The following is a 17040-nucleotide window of genomic DNA, read 5'->3' on the forward strand; positions in this document are numbered from 1 at the left end:
AACCAGTTCCCTATAAAGTGGAAAATGATGTTGGCTTCCTAGAAATGTTGAGTCTTTTCCTGAATAATTAACATACAAATCTGTATTTGTTTTATACAAAACAAAATTTGAGCATTAAGTGCTGGAGTCTCCTCACCAATTTAAATAGCTTTGATCTTAAGCATTTTGGAATTCTAAAATCTCTGGTTCAATTTAGTTTTGCTGAAAAAAATCAACTCTTCTAGATAATTGGGTTGATGTATATTCCCTAAGAATTTCATCTAGCTTGCACTTAATTTATTGAATCTGGACATTTTCTCTCCTTTTCCCCAAGGAAAATACCTACACAATACTTATATGGTATTTAGTCAAACTCGAAAACAAAATCTATCCCCATCTTTACCCTTGGTAAATATTTGCTGTCAATCACTTAGTTGAGAAGCATGGTATAACAAATGTGCCTAGACACTGAGGTGGATGCTAGTGATTAAAAGACAAAAATCAAACAGTCCCTCCCCTTGAGCAACTTAGAATTTATAACAGTCAAGTACCAATGGGAAACAAGGAAATTTTCAGTGCTGCCTATAAACATGACCAATTCTCTGCTTTGTTTTTTAAAAAATACCTTCACTATACACCTTTCCCCTCAAGATACTGTACTATGTATCTTCCTTTCTTTTCAAAGCCAAACTCCTAGAAAAATTCAAATTTCCTCTACTTCCTCTTACTATCTCCCCAATTTTTTGCAATTTAGCTTCCTACATGTTACTCAATTGAAAAAACTCTAAAATGATCAGTAATCTATTAATAGACAAATCTGATGGCCTTTTCTTAAACCTCATCCTTCTCAGCCTTTTTTGCAGAATGTATCACTGTTGTCTACCCTCCTAGAGGCTCTCCCTCTGTGGGTTTGTAACTTCTCTTCCATTCAGTCTTTTCCAAATCACCATCCATATCATAGCTCTTAAGTATAGACATATATATGTAGCCTTAGGGTTAAAGCTCTATCCTGGGGCCCAGTTCTTTTTTCCTATACTCTATCAGTGACCTCATCAATTTCTCTGGGTTTAATGATCACCTCTATGCAAAAGACTCCCAGATCTATATATCCCAGCACTAACTTCTTCACTAAACAAACACCAATCTTCCATCAAAAAGTGCCTCCTGGATATTCCAACTGCATATCCTGCAGGCCCCTCAAACTCCAAAGATTCACTTTCAAACCCTCCAAATCATTCCCTCTTCCAAACTTGTAAAGGGCTGAAACTCTTAAAAGGTGTGCTTGAATACAAAGGAGCACTTAAGGCTAATTACCTATTGGACAATAACTCTATTAGCATATGTTTGGAAAAATGGCCCATCTCACTATTCCATGCTGGCTGGATCTTTTGGTGCATACAGATAATTAGAGGGTGGAGTGAGACAAGCCAGACTCACTTTGCAGCAGGACAAGGAGAAGGGAAGTTGGTGGAGAGCTTGTGTCAGTTTTATCATCTCCTTCACTTCTCCCCCTAAAGACCAAGGACTTTTGCTTATCCTGATTCTGGCTGATCCTGAGACCTCCAGGGAGCTAGCCCAGAATTTACACAAACTTCCTTTTTTCGGTAGAAGACACCACCTTCTTTCCAATCATCCAGTTTTGCAACCCTGGTATCACCTATAACTCAATGAATTATGCTACATATTCACTGTCTCCTAATCTTGTTTCTATTATTACAATTCTCATATCTGTCCCCTTCTCTCACATAGTCACTACCAGCTAGGTGAAGACATCATTGCTTCTCCTCTTAAGTATAGCCTCCTAATTGATTTCTCAAGTTTCTCCCTCACATAGATGTCAGTGATGTTCTTAAAGCCTAGGTCTATGTACTCCCCTACTCAAAAGCCACTCTAGTGGCTAATAATAATAATACAATAATTATTATTATTATTATAATTAGCCAACAATATGGCACTTTAAGATTTGCAAAGTACTTTATTAATATCCCATTTCCTCACAACAAAGCAAAAAGATAGGTGCTATTGTTTTCTCCATTTTTACAATTAAGGAAAATAAGATAGAAGTTAAGGGGCTTGCCCTGGATCATAAGTGTCTGAAACTGGATTTGAACTCAGGTCTTTCTGCCCTCAGGTCTAGTATTATAAGCTGGGGAATCAATTATCCAGCAGATTCTAGACCTAATTTACTCTCCTGGCTTTCCTATGCATTACTTACCTTGCTGCACTAGACAGTCTAGCTAAACTCATCTTGCTGTTCATTACATATGACAATCCATTTTCTCTGAACCTTTGCAACAGGCTATCTCCAGTGCTGAAATATACTCTCTTTTGACTTATACTGCTTAGAATGTCTTTTTTCTTTTAAAACTTTGTTCAAAGTGAAACCTTTCTTCATTTTTCCAGTGACCAATGTGTCTACAACTGCCCCACCCCCCCACCAAAAAAAAAAAAATGGCCTTGTATTTATTTGTATATATACTATAAATGTGTTCCCCTGGATAGAATGTAAGCTTTTTGAAGACAGGATGTTTCATTGTTGTCTAGTACCACAGTACTTGGTACATAGCAGACATTTAAATGCATGTTAATTGATATTTATGTTGTACTTACTAAGACAGAGTAACTGGTATCTGGGATGGGCTATAATAAATTCATCATTTGGTTTGTTTTTGTCTGGATCCTGATGTCCACCAGCTTTTTTCCATTCGTTTCCAAATGCCTTACGGTAATCAAGCTCAGCTCCTCGCCTTTCCTCAGGAAGAATCTGTATTGAAGAGAAATAGAAAAAGAGTTTGTTAGAAGTAGCATTCATTCCTAGGGAATTTTCAAGACTGAGAAGTGAAGTGCTCATTCCAAGATATAACTAATCCTCTTTTCCCAAATCATTCCTTGATGTCTTGTGCATAAACAGCTGAAAAGAATAAGAGATGTTAACAATTTTAACATTCAACATTAGTTCATATTCTTTAAAACATTATATCATAGGATCATAGAGCTAGAGGGGACTGTGGAAGCTTTCTGGTCCAATTCCCTAATTGTTAAATGAGGAAGCTGAGGCCTGAGAAAATTATGCAACTTCCACAGATAGTTAGGAAATGAAATGGGAATCAACTCCAGGTCCTCTGGTTCCATATGTAAGACTTTTTCCACTGGCCCAAACAAACCTTTCAACCATATATAATAAAACTGTTAAGCTTGAAGAAAATTCAGTTATACTACAGTGGTTCATTTATTTAAAAAAAAAATAAATCTGTAATTTTGCCTTTTTTTCTATTTCACAATTGTTCCCCTTAAAGTTCTACCCATTTAGCCTTAAGACTCTTTTTGTAACAAAGAAAAATATATAAGCAAAGCCAATTGAGATTGATTTCTTCTCAAAGTATTTACTGCATCCCACCTTTGTGGTTTTTCCCCTTCCCTCTGTAGAGAGGAGGGGTGTAAATTTTTTATTCACCGTGATTGTAAATTAAACTTTGGCAAAGTCTGGCTTCCTTTTTGGTGCTATGATTTATACCATTAGAGTCACTGTGAACATTTTCTTTATTCTATACCATTTTATATTATCTTTCCATTTTTTTCTGAATTCTTTACTTCCTACAATGCAAAAATATTCCATGATATTCATCTGTCACAAATTATTCCCAATAAGGAGGAACCTATTTTGTTCCTAGTTTTTTGTTTCCACAAAAAAGTGCTACCATGAATATTTTGTGTTATAAAGAACCTTTCTTTCCCTCATTGATCTCTTTGGGATATATGCACAGTAGTGGGATCATTGATTGAAGAATATACAAAGGTTAATGTGTTTTTCTCATTTAATTTCAAATTATTATTGAAATAGTTAAACCAATTCAAAGTTCTACAGTGATGGGTGGTGAACTAATTTGATGGGTATGAGGGACAACTTAAGAGTTATTTAATATAATTACTCCTACTCTTGATAATTTGGAGCATTTCCTCAAATTGTAATTGGATATTTGCATTTTTTCTGAAATGTATTCAAATCCTTTCAGTATATTCCTCTACTGAGGTAATATACTGAAGATGTTACATATTTATTTTAATCCCTTATTCATCTTAGATGTCAAATGTTTATCTTTTTTTTTCAAAAAATAGCTTTTTGTTTTCAAAATATATGCAAAGAAAAATCTTAAATAAAATATTAGCAAAGAGATTACAGAAAATTATCCCCAGAATAATACACCATGATCAAGTGGGATTTATACCAGGAATGCAGGGCTGGTTCAATATTAGGAAAACTATTAGCACAATTGACTATATCAATAACCAAATTAACAAAAACCATATGAATATCTTAATACATGCAGAAAAAGCATTTAATAAAATCCAAAAACCATTCCTATTAAAAACACTACAAAGTATAGTAATAAATGAACTTTTCTTTAAAATAGTCAGTAGCATCTATTTAAAACCATGAGCAAGCATCATATGTAATAGGGATAAACTGGCACCATTCCCAATAAGATCAGGAGTGAAACAAGGTTGCCCACTGTCACCATTATTATTCAATATTGTATTAGAAATGCTAGCTTTGGCAATGAGAGAAGAAAAAGAGATTAAAGGAATTAGAGTAGATAATAAGGAAAGAAAATTATCACTCTATGCAGATGATATGATGATATACTTAGAGAACCCTAGAAAATCAACTAAAAACTATTAGAAATAATTCACAACTTTAGCAAAGTTGCAGGATACAAAATAAATCCACATAGCATCAGCATAAATTACTAACAAAATCCAACAGCAAGAGATACAAGGAGAAATTCATTTAAAATAACTGTAGTATAAAATATTTGGGAATCTATCTGCCACGGGAAAGTCAGGACCTATATGAGCAAAACTACAAAACACTTTCCACACAAATAAAGTTAGATCTAACCAATTGGAAAAATATCAAGTGGTCTTGGATATACTGAGCAAATATAATAAAGATGACAATACTACCTAAACTAATCTATTTATTTGCTGCTATACCAATCAAACTCCCTAGGAACTATTTTACTGACATAGAAAAAATAACAGCAAAATTCATCTGGAAGAACAAAAGGTCAAAAATTTCAAGGGAATTGATGAAAAGAAAAGCAAATGAAGGTGGCTTAGCTGTACCAGATCTAAAATTATATTATAAAGCAGTGGTTATCAAAACCATTTGGTACTGACTTAGAAATAGACTAGTTGATGAGTGGAATAGGTTAGGTTCAAAGGACAAACTAGTCAATAACTTTCATAATCTAGTGTTTGACAAACCCAAAGACCCCAGCTTTTGGGATAAGAATTCACTTTGACAAAAACTGCTGGGAGAATTGGAAACTAGTATGGCAGAGACTAGGCACTGACTGACACAGAACACCATATACCAAGATAAGATCAAAATGGGTTCATGATCTAGACATAAAGAATGATATTACAAACAAATTAGAAGAGCATAGGATAGTTTACCTCTCAGATTTGTGGAGAAGGAAGGAATCTGTGACCCAAGAAGAACTAGAGATCATTACTGATCACAAAATAATTTTGATTATATTAAGTTAAAAAGTACAAACAAAACTAATACAGAGAAAATTAGAAGGGAAGCAATAAACTGGGAAAACATTTTTATATCCAAAGGATCTGATAAAGACCTCATTTCCAAAATATATAGAGAATTGACTCAAATTTATAAGAATTCAAGCCATTCTCCAATTGATAAATGGTCAAAGATATGAAAAGACAATTTTCAATGAAGAAATTGAAACTATTTGTAGCCCTATGAAAAAGTGCTCCAAATCACTATTGATCAGAAAAATTCAAATTAAGACAACTCTGAGATACTACCACTACACATCTCTCAGATTGGCTAAGATGACAGGAAAAGATAATGAATGTTAGAGGGAATGTGGGAAAACTGGGACACTAATACAGTGTGGCGTGGAATTCTACCTCACATACTTGCTTTTTAAAATGAGCTTCCAAGAGGATTTCTTTTGGATTTGAGACAAATTTATATTCCTCTTTGTGACTTCATATGTAGGCATCCAACCATTCTGGAGAGCAATTTGGAACTATGCTCAAAAAGTTATCAAACTGTGCATACCCTTTGATCCAGCAGTGTTACTATTGGGCTTAGATCCCAAAGAGATCTTAATGAGGGGAAAGGGACCTATATGGGCAAGAATGTTTGTGGCAGCCCTGTTTGTAATGGCCAGAAACTAGACACTGAGTAGATGTACATCAATTGGAGAATGGCTGGATAAATTGTGATATATGAATGTTATGGAATATTATTGTTTGGTAAGAAATGACCAACAGGATGATTTCAGAAAGACCTGGAGAGACTTACACGAATTGATGCTGAGTGAAATAAGCAGGACCAGGAGATCATTATATACTTCAACAACAATACTATATGATGATCAAATCTGATGGACCTGGCCATCTTCAGCAATGAGATGAACCAAATCAGTTCCAATGGAGCAGTAATGAACTGAACCAGCTACACCCAGCAAAAAAATTCTGGGAGATGACTAAGAACTATTAAATTAATTTAAATTTTTCTGAATATTCTTTTCCCTAGCCCCCTATTTTAAAAATGGGAATTAATCTTGTGGTACTTCTGCTATTTTCTATAATCTTTTAAAGGTTACTAACAATTGCCCAGCAATCATATATATTTGCCAGTTTTCTTCATAAAATTCATCTCAGCATGAAGACTTCAATTTATCAAGTTATGTGATCTTATTTTCTCCCTACTTGTTACATATCAACTCCTTATTAAATATCCTTCCCAGTTTAAGGATCATTCCTTGGCACAGAAAACAGGCAAAACTAAGGGTTAAACAGCTCTATGATCATATAACACTATGCCATGCACCATGAGGAGCAATGGTCCTATCATTCTCTGATCTTAATATTTTAAATGAACCAATACATTTTATTAGTACAAACATTTCTCAGTTTATGTAAGCAGACCATTCTACTGATCTCTACATAAAGCAATTTTTATGTAATGGAAATTTGCCAATGAACATATGGAAGGGAAGTTAACAACAAGGGGGCCTCAAAACCATGGAGGGAGGGAGTCCAGCCCATATTTCAAGGACAAGTTGGAGTAGGGGACAGAGAAGCAAAAAAGGAAAAGGAACATGAGGGGACTGGGAGCCTAGCTGGAATCGAGGAGAAGCAAATATGTGGGGACCAAACAGACATAGACAGTAGAGAACAAGTGATATATGGGGAGTGAGAATGGAAGAAGAGAAGATAGATACATTGATGCCAGACACAAATAGAGTGGGCAGAACAGGGCAAAAATGTCCTTTCTAGGGGCCAGAGGTCCGGCCTGTCTCAGAGGGCAGTAGAATAGAGATCTCTTGAATGTTTGCTCTGCTTTCACTTGGACTTATTTGTGTGTGTGTGTGTGTGTGGTGGGGGTTTTGCTTTGGGGGAAAGGGAAGCTGAGTCAAGGGGCAATAGTAGAGAGAGCAAAGGACTGTATAATAAAGTTAATATGAGGTTGTTGGGTTTTTTTTTTAATGTAGATTTTTTTTAGAATTCTTTATGTAAAGTCAAATTTGCATTATGCAAATTTACATTCCCAATTAGAAAACTTTTCCAAAACTTCTTGTTGTATATGGCTTTCTTTGATATTCTCAACTTCATGTTAGCACTGCTGACACTCACCTTGCAAGATAATTCAAATTTTTGATTCATCATCTTCTATTTTCTATACCTTAAATTTAAGGTGATTGATAAGTATATTTATATAGAAATGTACTTAGCATAGTGCCTGGCACAAAGCAGACTCTTAATAAATGGTAGTTGATGGACTAGTAGCTGTCTGTAAACAACTCTCCTTTTTCTTTCACACTGGAATTCTCTATGGATTCAGAATTTCATCCTTCCCTTTCCTCTTCACTATCTTCCTCTATAGAATTTTCATCCATAAGATGCTTCCTATCATTTGAAACCTGCTCTTGTGAAATTTAGAGTATGTTAGATTACATTCCACTTTCCTCTATTCTATCACAAATTCAAAGATACAGCAAATGCCCTACTGCAATATTCCCATGACTTCCTCCTTACAAACTGGTTCCTTCCTCCTAGATGGTAAAAATTGGGTGCTGAATAGTAAATCTATTTAATAGTCTCTCCTTTGGAAATATATAATTATTACTGGGGCCAGTTGAGAAACTGATAGTGAAAGTAATTCAGCCTCTTTATAGCAGGATTTCTACTTCACATGCCTATCCTCTGTATTTTGTGCAACTGTGTATAGACTGAGACCATTAATTTTAATATCTGTTATTTTATTGGATTTTGTTTCCTCTGCATTTCTTTGCTGCTATTCTTCCTATATTACAACTAATGTCTGTTCTCTATTTTTTTCTACAATATGGATATTAGCACTCTCTAGCTCTTCAAAATATCTTTTGTAGATATCATATTATTATCAGTAGAATGTTAAGGGGCCACTTCATTCTTGTCTTTATAATCTCAGGACTTTTTAGCAAAATGCCTTGAGTAGAGTGTTTGTTGAACTAAACTGATTCAATGTTTAAAAAAAAATGACAAGATTTTAAATAGGTGTGTCTAGGCAGAAAAAACAGAAAACATCTAAATGTCTGTATAGCTCAAAGATAATTTCATAAGAATGATATTCAAAAAGGTACATTCCCAGGAGAAGTAATGACACTTTATTAAATGTACAACTCTTAGAGGGAAGACTAGACCAAGTATTTAAAATACAAATAAGCTGCTTTGGTTTCTTTCTTCTAGATACTCTCTCTGGAAAGCAAAGGACCTATTGTTTTCTTTTCCCACAACTCCTACCATCATCAACCAAAATTTTTTGAAGTGAAATTTATGATTTGTAATTCTAATACATAATAATAAATCATATTTCCCATGACAGCTATAAAGAACAGTCAAGAGAGCTTAAATCCTAGAAGGTCATTTTGTCAGCAGAATACAAGTAGTCCATCTCATCTTTGTCACTAAATTTAGACATATTTTTTTTCATTTTCCAATTCCACAACCATGATATTTATTAAGTGTATGCTTATATGTAAAATAGAGGAAGAGAGCCCTGGACCTGGAGTCAGAAGACTGAGTTCAGATCCAGCCTCAGACACTCACTACCTCCGTGACCTTGAACAAGTTACTTACCTGTTTGCCTTAATCCACTGGAGAAAGAAATAGCAAACCATGCCAGTATTCTTGCCAAGAAAACCCCAGGTCACTATTGACTTGCTAAAGCACTGTTCTATTACCTAAAGTTACAAAGATAAAAACAAAATGGGTCCTGACTTCTGTAAGCTTACATCCTTCTTAAAACATTATTTTCTCAGTCTCTTTCCAAAACCTAAAAAAGCAAATCTAATTCATCTATTTCAAAAATAGCAAATCTTTATTATATCTAGCTGAGATAAAATACTCACCTCACACTTATTCAGTATTTTCAACTGACCAATTTTGGCAATAATTAGTTGACGAATTGTCTGAGGTTCTTTATTACCTCCAGTCAGGGGATTCTGTGTACAAGACAAGGATTGTAGACTCTGTAACTTATCTAATTCATTGATAGATGACCACTGGAATTAAAATAGAAAAAAAATGAAATTAGCTAGATTTCAGATTGATTTGTAAATTTACACCAAATGATATCAATTACATTCTCAAACAACATTCATTTTTGTCACATATAAAACACTAATTACTCTCCAAATCTAAAAGTCACATCTATTTTTATATATTAATAGACATAATAGACATTACACATTTACAAATGATCTAAATGGATATTGATTCAGCAATGAATTGATTTCTTCTGATCTAACTCTATCTTTCTAGGATTATTTCACATTACTCCCTTTTACACATTCTACCTTCCAGCTAAATTGGCTTATTGGCTGTGCCCCCAACTACCACGTTGGTCCTCATGCCTGAGAGTATATTCTTTCTTAAGTTCCATTCAAAACTCAGCTTAAATGCTATTTCCTAAGAAAGGTTTTTCCTGATCATCCCCAAAGCCTTCCAAGTCCTAGTACTCCTCATCCACCAGGAAATGACTTTGTGTTCCTCTTGTCTATAATTTATCTTTAACAATATATTGTTACATATTGTTCCTCCCAATAGAATGTCCCTGAGGATAGGGGCTGTCTTTATTTTTGTATCTGTATTCCCAGTGTCTTGCATAGAGCCTGATACATGGTAGGAAAACTGACTGTTGTTGATCAACTGATTGATTATACTTAGTTTTTATTATAAAGAAGTCCCAGGAAAACAAATGATTTTATTTTGTGGGACTATTTATTACTATTACTAAAAGTAATACAGTGGTGTCTTTACCTATTCACACAAGATACCTGGGGATAGAAAAAAGTCAATCAGGATGCTATATAAATAGACACACAAAGCAACATACTCACTTGTGATATCTGATTGCCATTTATCACTAGGTACTGCAAGGAAGCAAACATTGAGCTTTTGCACCCTAAAAAAGGAAAATAAAGTTAATCATGCAGAAGTAGATCAATGGCTAAAATATGATGAAAGGATTATTGTGATAGTGTACCTATTCCAGCATCTGGAAAATGTAGAGCAGAAATTCTATTGTCAGAAAGGATTAGCTGTTCTAACCTGTAATTGAGGAATATGAATCTGGTTAATAGAACAATAGCATAAATAATCATAAAATAAAGGTATTTTTAATCACTCTAAAATGCAAAAGAGCCATGTTGTCTAAGTTCTGTACAGAACAGAAAAGATATAACCTTTAACCTAAATTCCACAAACTTTATCTGATGTTTATTAATGTATAAGCATCTGGGGGGAGGGGTCATATAGAGAGATAGAGAGAAAAAAATAATAAATAAAACCTACTGCTTTCACTCAAAAAGGATACAATTTTTTTTCTTTTTGAAGACATTTTATTTTAATTTTTTTTAGCTTTTTATTTTCAAAACACAAGCATAGTTTTCAACATTCACCCTTGCAAAACCTGTATTCCAAGTTTTTTCTCCCTTTCTTCCCTATACCCTTCTCCTAGACAGCAAGTAATCCAATATATATGTTAAACATGTGCAGTTCTATATGTTTCCACACTTATGCTGCACAAGAAAAATCAGATCATAAAGGAAAAAAATGAGAAAGAAAACAAAATGCAAGCAAAACACCAATAAAAAAAGGTGAAAATACTATGTTGTAATCCACATTCAGTCCCCCAAGTCCTCTCTCTGGATGTAGATGAGTCTATCACAAGTCCATTGGAATTGGCCTGAATCATCTCATTGTTGAAAAAAGCCATGTCTATAAGAATTGAACATCGCATAATCTTATTGCTGTGTACAATTTTGGAGACATTTTATTTTATTTTAAACCTAGAATCCAAACCTTGGAAACTTGATTATTTGACATACACAGAGAAAAGAAAAGAGCCATATAATCACTGGAGTCATGAATCAGAGAATGAGAGTTAACAGTAGTCAGGAGAGAGAGGATAAATAATGAAGAGTGAGAGGAATCCTTTTTGAAAAAAAAAAAAGAAATAAAAAAACCTAATGAACAGAACTAGTTAAAAGTGTGTGGAATGGAGACATAAGGTGAAGAATTTACAGGAATGTATGAATTCTTCTCCTGTATTTTATTTTCATTATTTCTGTGTTTTCCCTATGACCTGTATAATATGTGCAGGTTCATATTTACTTGAGCCTTGGCCAGCTATAAACATATTTACTTAACCTGAGCTGATGACATTTATCAGTATTTGACATTTGTCGATATTGAGTCTATTAGTTTGACCACTATCTACTTGATTAAGCCTGAAGGCCTGATTTTCTGTTTCCTAGAATCAGGAGATTTTAGGGAAATAGAAACCTTCCATTCCAATCTCTCCAAATAGCAACAACCAATTAGATGCCTCCCCCCCTCCCCTTCTCAATGCTCTCTTACTTCTGATGTAATCTCTTGTATAAAAGCTATGTATCTATTATTTCTTTAGCCCTCCTACCACGAGCTTTCTCTTTCTTATCTCGTGATGGGAAGACTCATCCGCTGGAGGTTTCATTAAACAACTTTTCTGTTTTCTACTGAGTGATCTTTGAGTAGTCATTTTTGGGTCATTTTGATCACAAAAGGAAGGAGAGGAAGAAGGAATCTATTTGAGGGAAACAAAGAAGGAATAATCATATAACTAGATAAAAACAGGAGAAAAAAAGTAACCAATAAGCAAAATCCTAAAGGGAAATGACTAACAAACATGAGGAGGGAATTAAGGTGAGAGGAAGAGATCCAGTGGAATAGAGTCACTTTAAAAATAACTAAATATAACTTGAGAAAAAAGCTAGAGACAGAGGAAAATATAAACTTAATTTATAGTTTTAAACATAAATGGATTAAACAATCTGATGAAAAAGAGTAACCAAGTGGATAAAAAAACAAAATCTGATAACAGAATAAGCTCTCCTCTCATTATAATGTCCATTTTTTCATTAATTGTTAACCAATCACAATTGACTGTCATCCTCAGGCATACTCTTCCAAGGGCATATACATGTTTGTTAAGTGCGTTTCATGAGGGGTCTTTGGCATTAGAAAATGTTCTTTCCTCTTTTATTAACTCTTGCTAGCATCATTAACACAATGATTAATTAGCCAGACACTAAATCCCTTGAACTTTTAATATGTCACAGCAAATAGCAAAACATTGCTATTGGTGATGGTGGTGGTGGTTTGCTTGGCAAAAAAACTGGAGTGGTTTGCCATTTCCTTCTCTAGTTCATTTTACAAATAAGGAACTAAGGCAAACAGGGCTAAGTGACTTTCCTGGGGTCACAAAGCTCACATCTGAAGCAGATTTCAGGAAGGGAAGTCTACCCAGCTCTAGGCCCAGACCTTTATCTGCTGTGCCACCTAGCTGTCCAAAGATAAAATTCAAATAGAGTAAAAGAAAGGGAACTTTAGCTAGGAAGGCCCACGATAGGGAAAAGGGTGGAAATGAAGAAGTTGAAAATGGCCTCCTAGAGAAGGTGGCATTTAAGCTGAGTCTTGAAAGGAGCCAAAGAAGCCAAGAGGCAGAGGTGAAGAAAAGCAGCCAAAACAAATGAATGGAAGATGAAGTTTTATGGGAAAGGTAGGCAAGTATGCTAATACTGCTATTCTATAGAGTGCATAAAGAAGAATGAAGTGTGATAAGACTGGAAAAGTAGAAAGCAATCACTTTGTAGAGAGCCTTGAATGCCAAAAAGAGGATTTCATTTTTGATTCTTGGAGGAAATAGGAGTCACTGGATTTATTGAATAGAGGAGGATAACTGAAGCTTTGTGAAAATTACTCTGGCAGCTGAGTGGAAGACACTGAAGGGGAAACAAAGCAAAAAAGACCATTGCAATAATTTAGGTGAAAATGATAAAGGTCTAAACTAGGCTGATAATTCTATTAAGGAAGAGAAGGGAAAAAGTCAAGAGATGTGAAGGCAAAAAATGACAAGATCTAGCAACTGATATGTGAGGAGAGTGAACAAGAAGTTGAGAATGGCACTGAGACTTGTGAGCTTGGGTGATTATAGGGATGGTGATGTCCTTGACAGCAAGAAGGGAGTTCCCAGGAGGGGAGAAAAGATAATGCATTCTGTTTTAACACTGAGTCTGAAGTACTTATGGGACACTGATTCTGAGGTGTCTGGAGCATAGAAGAAACATTAGGAAAACTCATGTTGATCTGGGAATCATCTGTCCAAAGATGATAACTGAATACATGGGCAATCATGCCATGAGCTGATGGTTCAGCAGATAGAACACTGGGCCTGCAGTCGGGAAGACCTGAATTCAAACCTAGCCTTAGACATTAACTAGCTGCAACCGTGGGCGAGTCACTTATCCCCTGTTTGCCCCTATTTCCTCAACTGTAAAATGGGATAATATAACCCATAGAGTAGCTGTAAGGATCACATGAGATATTTCTTTTATTATTATTAAAGCTTTTTATTTACAAAGCACATGCATGGGTAATTTTTCCTACACTGACTCTTGCATAACTTTTTGTTCCCAATTTTTCCCTCCTTCCCCCCATCCCCTCCGCTAGCTGGCAGGTAGTGCAATACATGTTAAATGTTAAAATATATGTTAAATCCAAATATGTATACAGATTTAAACAGTTATCTTGTTGCATAAGAAAAATCAGATCAAGAAGAAAGAAAAAAGAAAACTGAGAAAGAAAATAAAATGAAAGATCACTGCACAAGTGGAACTGATTTGAATCATCTCAATGTTGAAGACAGCCACGTCCATCAGAATTAATCATCGTATAATCTTCTTATTGCCATATATAATGATCTCCAGGTTCTGCTCATTTCATTTAACATCAGTTCATGTAAGTTTCTCCAGACCTCTCTGAAATCATCCTGCTGGTTGTTTCTTACAGAACAATAATATTCCCTAACATTCATATACCATAACTTATTCAGCCATTCTCCAATTGATGGGCATCCAGTTTCCAGTTTCTTGCCACTACAAGGAGGGCTGCCACAAACATTTTTTGCACATGTGGGTCCTTTTCCTTCATTTAAGATTTCTTTGAGATATAGTAGTAACACTGCTGGATCAACTTTTTGAGCATAGCTCCAAACTGCTCTCCAGAACGGTTGGATCCATTCACAGTTCCACCAACAATGTATCAGTGTCCCAGTTTTCCCACATCCACACGTGAGATTTTTCTAAAAAGTATTTAGCATAGTGCCTAGCACAGAGTAAGTACAAAATGAATGCTTACTCCCTTCCCTTTTCCCCTCATGGGAACTGAAGAGGTATATAAAGTAAATCATATATACAAAAAAGAGAGGTGAGCCAAGAAGAGAACATTGAGACACCCAAAGGTTGGGAATACAGCAAGGATGAAGGTCTAGCAAAAGATATGGAGGAAGTCACACAAGTAGGAAGGGAATCGAGAGAAGAGAATATGCAATAAGATAAGATGATCCAGTGTCAGTGCTGCAATGATATTAAGAAGGAAGTGGACTAAGAATATACCATTAAATGTCTCATTTAAAAAATGATTTTAAAAAGGTGATTGCTAACTTTTAAAGAGAGGAATTTCAGTTGAACAATGAGGTCTGCTTATGAGGAACTCAGCTCACAGTGACCTAAGAGGTGAAAGGAAGTTAAGTGAGAGCACTGAGTATAGACAATTTTCCCAAGGAGTTCAGCCATGAAGGAAAAAGAGAAATACAGGACAACAGTTATCAGAGATGGTAGGATCAATTGAGGGTTTTTTGAATATGAGAAAGACATGGGATTATTAGGAGGTAATAGAGAAGGAGCTAGAAAGAGAAAGAATGAAGATCAGAGTGAGTATGATAATGATGTTAGAGGAAATCGATTGGAAAAACCAGGAAAGAATAGGATCAAGCATGCATATATGTAATGATTGGACTAGCTCTCTGGAGAACCTCAGGATCAGCCCGAGTCCTTGGTCTTAGTGGAGGACTGAAGGAGGCAGAAGAGCTGCCACGTGGCTGCTCAAGGATGGAGTCTGGAATCTGGCATCTTCTCTTGTGTCCGTGGCTGAGAGCTGTGGCCAAGAGAGTTGCAGCTGAGAGAGATCTGTGTCTGAGACTCTCTTAAATATTCAAGTACAATTACTTCACTATATCACACTGAGCATGTGCAACTGTAGCCATTACATTACCATATTATCCTAAGTATATGCCAACTAGATTGATTCACATTAAATATGTTTTTAGAGACCCATTATCTCACACTGAATAGGTACTTTTAACTATAAGCACCATGGTGACCTAGATTTAAGTATACCTTTTCAGAGTTCCGGCCCTCTACACATATAGAGGGATTGGCCTTGACAAACAGAAAGGACATATTTTAATCAAAAATTGGAAATAGAAAAGGAAAAGATAGTAGGTGATCATGTCAGAAGATTGTGAGAAAAGAGTTTTGGGTAGATGATCCCATTTTTTTGGTGAAATGAGTCAGAGTGCTCACCTGAGAAAATGGGGCATGGAGTATTGTAGGAAACTTGAGGAGTCTGGATGAAATGAATGCTCATGAGGTAGGAAATGATAAAGTAGAAGATCTAAATAGAGGTTATAAAGAATAAAAAATATGTAGAATACATATTTCTATAGAATATACAGAATACTCTATATATTTATGTAAATATATTTTTTTCAATAGAATATATATAATATTCTATAAAGAATAGGTTATAAAGAAGTACAGATTTAGGCAGAAATAAAGGAAGGAAATAATAGAAAAATAGCCATTTGTAATCAAAGAGAAGAATTCAGGGATCTGAGATCTTGGAGGCAGAATGGTTTCAAGGGATAATGGGGTGAACAATGTGACTGTTGGTGAATAACTAAAATGTAATGAAGATGAAGTTTAATGAAGGAGGTAAACTACCAGATCTGGACATAGGTCAGATCACCAATATGGATATTTAAATCACTCAACTTGAAGACAAAGAATGGGATGAAAGAACCACAAATCAACTGGTAAAGTCTATAAGAAAAATGAAAATGTTATAGAGGTTAGCAGAATGCAAAGAATATGAAGGAAACAGTGGAATAATCAGATGGAACATGCATTGAATGAGGACTGTTGAATGATGGCAATAGAACAATGGTCTAGAAGCAGCAGTAGATAACAAAGAATAAGTATCCAGAGATGTGTTTACATATTTTGCCAAGTCACATAGTAGGCCAATATTAAGAGATAAAAATTATCAGGTGATCACACTAATGTAAAGTAAAACAACACTAAAAGACAAAAAAACTCTAATCAATTCAGTGGCTAATCCTGATTTCTGAAACCTTAAAAGAGAAGCAAGCCTCCTGCCTATTAGGAAAAAGGTAATGATAATAGGAATGAAATTAGGCATACAATTTCAGATATGCTCAACAATTTAATGTAACTTTGTTAGAAAGGGGAGAAGAGATGAGAGAAATTTTCCCTATGTCACTAGAAAGTGAGAGTAATTTTTTTTAAAGCAAGTATCAATGAAATAAAAAAAAAAAAAAAAAAAAAAAACCTGTCTGGAGAAACTTATGGCTTT

The 17040-nt window shown here is 34.9% G+C and overlaps 1 protein-coding gene across 2 annotated transcripts in view; it reads right to left on the reverse strand.

Annotated features, from left to right (window-relative positions):
• TBCE (tubulin folding cofactor E) overlaps positions 1 to 17040 on the reverse strand; it is an 82645-nt gene that overhangs the window by 8604 nt on the left and 57001 nt on the right. For both annotated transcript variants that reach the window (XM_051993559.1, XM_051993558.1), the window contains exons 10-13: positions 10550 to 10614; positions 10404 to 10468; positions 9414 to 9566; positions 2590 to 2743 (exon numbers count right to left, since the gene is read on the reverse strand). In XM_051993559.1, the coding sequence (XP_051849519.1) occupies positions 2590 to 2743; positions 9414 to 9566; positions 10404 to 10468; positions 10550 to 10614 (437 nt within the window). The remainder of the gene's footprint in view (positions 1 to 2589; positions 2744 to 9413; positions 9567 to 10403; positions 10469 to 10549; positions 10615 to 17040) is intronic.

This window comes from Antechinus flavipes, chromosome 4 (genome assembly GCF_016432865.1).
Source record: "Antechinus flavipes isolate AdamAnt ecotype Samford, QLD, Australia chromosome 4, AdamAnt_v2, whole genome shotgun sequence".
Classification (NCBI taxonomy): domain Eukaryota; kingdom Metazoa; phylum Chordata; class Mammalia; order Dasyuromorphia; family Dasyuridae; genus Antechinus; species Antechinus flavipes.